Consider the following 4,940-nt stretch of genomic DNA (forward strand, 5'->3'; position numbering starts at 1 on the left):
GAAGCTTTTGGAGAATTTGTCCCCTCTCTCTCTCTCTCTTTTTGCCTAAATAAAGAGATGCTGTTCCTTTTTTTTTTATTCCTTTCTTTCGTGTTAAATAGTTTTATGTTGCTGGTAGAATTTGATTCGGTTGGTTGTCGGCTGGAAGAGGGGCTTGAACTTATTTTATTTTTAAAGAGATTCTTTCTGTGTGAAATCTGTCTATTAATTGCACTCGAAAAAATAAAGTTTTGTCACATTTGGTTTTAAGGACTGACAGTTTATTTTAGTTTATAAAGCTCCCTTCAGCAGGTTTTTATACGCTGTAAACGGTACGCTGTTTTAAGTTAGCGGGGAATATACAGGACTCCTGCCGCAGGTTGGATTTGAACCCTGGGCCTCTGCATTGAGGACTAAACCTCTACATATGGGCGAGCGCTCTACCAATTAAGCTACCTGGGGCGTCCATCGTCTCAGAAATTAGGCTGTACAGGTTTTGGCACCTGCTAACAGTTCTACAATGAGTTCCTGGTCTTTTAGTGTTTGCATAAAATTCAAGTCTCCTTTGCAGTTTATTGCAGGTTTAACAACTTAAAAAATTCAAATGCTTCATGTAGAAATTAAGGAACCTAAACATGTACACTCACCTTAAAGATTATTAGGAACACCTGTTGAATTTCTCGTTAGTGCAGTTATCTAATCAACCAATCACGTGGCAGCTGCTTCAATGCATTTAGGGGGGTGTGGTCCAGGTCTAGACAGTCTCCTGAACGCCAAACTGAATGTCAGAATCAGAACGGAAGGTGATCTAAGCAACTCTGAGCGTGGCATGGTTGTTGGTGCCAGACGGGCTGGTCTGCTCAGTTACCGGGATTCTCACCCACAACCATTTCTAGGGTTTACAAAGAATGGTCTGAAGAAGGAAAAACATCCAGTATGCTGCAGTCCTGGGGGGCCAAAATGCCTCGTTGATGCTAGAGGTCAGAGGAGAATGGGCCGACTGATTCCAGCTGATAGAAGATCAACTTTGACTCAAATAACCTCTCGTTACAACCGAGGTCTGCAGCAAAGCATTTGTGAAGCCACAACACGCACAACCTTGAGGGGGATGGGCTACACCAGCAGAAGACCCCCCCGGGTACCACTCATCTCCACTAAAACTAGGAACAGGAGGCGACAATTTGCACGAGCTCACCAAAATTGGGCAGTTGAAGACTGTAAAAATGTTGCCTGGTCTGATGAGTCTCGATTTCTGTTGAGACATTCAGATGGTAGAGTCAGATTTTGGCGTAAACAGAATGAGAACATGGATCCGTCATGCCTTGTTACCTCTGGACAGGCTGCTGGTGGGGGTGGTGGTGGTGTAATGGTGTGGGGGATGTTTTCTTGGCACACTTTTAGGCCCCTTAGTACCAATTGGGCATTGTTTAAAAGCCACAGCCTACCTGAGCATTGTTTCTGACCATGTCCATCCCTTTATCACCACCATGTACCCATCCTCTGATGGCTACTTCCAGCAGGATAATGCACCACGTCACAAAGCTCACATCATTTCAAGTTGGTTTCTTGAACAATGAGTTCGCTGTACTAAAATGGCCCCCACAGTCACCAGATCTCAACCCAATAGAACATCTTTGGGATGTGTTGGTGGGAGCTTGGTACCCTGGATGTGCATCCCACAAATCTCCATCAACTGCAAGATGCTATCCTCTCAATATGGGCCAACGTTTCTAAAGAATGCTTCCAGCACCTTGTTGAATCAATGCCACGAAGAATTAAGGCAGTTCTGAAGGCGAAAGGGGGTCAAACACGGTAATAGTAGGGTGTTCCTAATAATCCTTTAGGTGAGTGTATTTCAAATAATAAAATGTGATTGCAAATTTAAAACCACAACAATGGTGCCTGGTTCTTAAGGTTATAAAGTAAAACTGTTTAGCAGGTGATCGGGAGAGTTGTGATATTTTAATTTTGGGGCATGTCCTAAATATGTGAAATTGTTTGCCAATGTGTGAGATTCCTCCCTCACTTATTTCAATATCCTGGCCCCAATTTATCTCTGAGTACAAAAAGATCTCCTAATTAGCACCAAAGAGAGACGCAGGGGCAATGCCAGGATACATTTTTTTAAGTGGGGTGGATAGGGTTGGGTACCGTTTGGATTTTTACGATTCCGATGCCGAACCGGTACTTGGAAAAACTGAAAAGTGGCATCAAAGAAAGGCTCTTTTATGGAGTTTTTTTTTAATTTTTTTTTTTTTTTATATAATTTTTTAAAATTAATTAAAAAATAATTAAAAAAAAATAAAAAAAAATCAAATTAATTTAAATTAAATTTAATTTTATTTATAGTAGCAAAACATAACATAAGTAGAGAATACTACAGATAGATTAGTAATCTAGACCACACTCTATAATTTACAAAGCCCCAACAATTCAAACAATTCCAGTAATTCCCTCAAGAGCAAGTAGTACGACAGTGGCGAGGAAAAACTCCCTCTTGGGAAGAAACCTCGGACAGACCCAGGCTCTGTGGGAGCGGTGTCTTGACGAGGGTTGGGGTGTGATGAACAGTGGCGATAGTAGTCACATTAATAATGGAACAGTGACTGGGTTGTGGGGAAGCTGCAGGGTTCAGCAGGACGCAGCATGACATTGCAGGGCATCGCTGAGCTCAGCAGGGAGTGCAGCAGGACCACGGGCACAGCTGCAACCAGGGTCTTGGTGCCAACGCTCTCCAAGGAAATACGCTGGGGAAAAAAGCATAAGGACTCCGGGGAGTAAACTCCCCCAGAAGCTAGGATTAGTAACAAGCATTTCTGGGATGGGCTGCACACAAATAGTAATAGTAATAGTAACAGTAATAGTAACAGTAATAGAAAGGGAGAGGAGAGAGCAGCTCAGTGTGTCAAAGGAAGGAAGTCCCCGGCAGTCTAGGACTATAACAGCGGTAACTATAACAGGTAACTAAGAGAGACAGGTCATAAGGAGAGGTAGCCTTTTCGGGCTTAGAACTCTCTAAGTCACCTAACACATAACTACAATGATTTAACAAATAACAGTCACACTATTAACAACTAACAACAAAATACATGAGTTGGTATGCCAACCAGCTTCAAACTTTAGCAGTTCTTTTGCAGAAAAATGACCATATTTGCCTTCTCTGGCAAGATACTACACCTCTCCTGACTTATGGGATGTCCTGCACAGGAGAAAACTCTCTCAGATGGTGTCCAAGAGGTCTGTACACACCCAGGTATGAGTTTGAAAGGGCAGACAATTTGGGGAGACTGTCTCGCCTCCCCCACCACCAGGCTACAGGCTCCTGTCCTGAACGATAGACTAGCAGAGTAAGTGTAATATGTTTACTAGAGATCACATGCAGTCAGTGAATGGTTAATATGCATTTACGTCCGTTTATGTGCCATGGGACCTTTAAGTAGCCTGCTTTTACTTAGTTCTTCAGGGGTTCCCAAAAGTGGCCCCCGTGGGGGTTTCCCCAGCAAAAAGGGCAATCATTATTTTGACTTTAATTCCATGCATAAGTAGCACAATGACAAATAGTTTAGCTATTTTGGATGTGGGCTATCAGGTGGGTTTAGATCATTGACATGGACACGTTTGGGAACCACTGTTAACTGAACAAATACACCTTTCTTGTGAAATGCTCCTTTATGATATAAAAACAAAAAGTCCGGTAGGAACCTTTACTGCTAACAGCCGATGTTGCCACTCGGACGCAAATACGGGCCGGACATCATTTACAATCGGTTTTCTGTTTGATATTTACCCAGCGTGAAATTACCGTTAAATATTTTTCCGGTCGGTTATTGTTGTGTCAATGTAAAATGTCCACAGAATTCAAACGTTAACGGACACTCGGTGGCAGTTAGAACGGACAAAAATAACCGTTGGTGAACCCGGAGCGGCGGAATGTGTGAACCGCTACATGCTACGTGTACAGTTAGCTGTTAGCTGTTAGCAGTTAGCTGTTAGCCCGAGTGAGGCTCTTAGCTAACTCACAGAAACATCAGAACAAGCTGGTTACAAACATGGACTTCTAGCTAATTTCTTAATTTAATGAATACATATTTAAAGCTGTGAAATGGCGGCAGGGTTTGTGTGGCGTTAACATGGAGGACAGTTTGAAAAGAAGAGTGAAACATTAATTCACTGCTTCTGTTTTGAAGTTTAAAGTTTACAGTCTCTGTCGTCTTCGTTGTTTTTTTTTTAAAATTAAAGTGGCCTTAAATCAGCCCATGAAGATGATGTACTCCTCGAGAAGAAAGCCTGTCCTTTACTTCAAAGAGGAGAAAAGGTAAGACGGATATTTGGACATTTATTTTAGCCATAGATGCTAAGCTAGTTAATCAAACTGTAAACTGCCTGTTATCGCACTATAGCCTTGTAATGGGTTAGAAAGGTGTGTGTCAGTCTGTGTGTGTTTGTGAGACTGTGTGTGTGTGTGTGTGTGTGTCTGTGTAGTGTGTTTCTGTGTGTGTGTGTGTGTGTGTGTGTGTGTGTGTGTGTGTGTGTTGTGTGTGTCTCTGTGTTGTGTGTGTGTCTCTGTGTTGTGTGTGTGTCTGTGTTGTGTGTGTGTGTTTGTCTCTGTGTAGTGTGTGTGTGTGTCTCTGTGTAGTGTGTGTGTGTCTCTGTGTAGTGTGTGTGTGTCTCTGTGTAGTGTGTCTCTGTGTAGTGTGTGTGTGTCTCTGTGTAGTGTGTGTGAGTGTGTCTGTGTAGTGTGTGTGAGTGTGTCTCTGTGTTGTGTGTGTGTGTGTGAGTGTGTCTCTGTGTTGTGTGTGTGTGTGAGTGTGTCTCTGTGTGTGTGTGTGTCTGTGTTGTGTGTGTGTGTGTGTGTGTGTGTGTGTCTCTGTAGTGTGTGTGTGTGTGTGTGAGTGTGTCTCTCTCTCTCTCTGTAGTGTGTGTGTGTCTCTGTAGTGTGTTTCTCTCGGTAGTGTGTGTGT

General features: G+C 42.8%; 1 protein-coding gene across 1 annotated transcript in view; it reads left to right on the top strand.

Annotated features, from left to right (window-relative positions):
* The first annotated feature begins 3,702 nt into the window (after positions 1-3,702).
* The window catches only part of b4galt7 (xylosylprotein beta 1,4-galactosyltransferase, polypeptide 7 (galactosyltransferase I)), a 16,115-nt gene continuing 14,877 nt past the window's right edge, over positions 3,703-4,940 (top strand). Inside the window, exon 1 of the mRNA XM_039814460.1 lies at positions 3,703-4,294. Within this exon, the coding sequence (XP_039670394.1) occupies positions 4,236-4,294 (59 nt within the window). The 5' untranslated portion in view covers positions 3,703-4,235. The remainder of the gene's footprint in view (positions 4,295-4,940) is intronic.

Source organism: Perca fluviatilis, chromosome 10, assembly GCF_010015445.1.
Source record: "Perca fluviatilis chromosome 10, GENO_Pfluv_1.0, whole genome shotgun sequence".
In the NCBI taxonomy this organism is placed as follows: domain Eukaryota; kingdom Metazoa; phylum Chordata; class Actinopteri; order Perciformes; family Percidae; genus Perca; species Perca fluviatilis.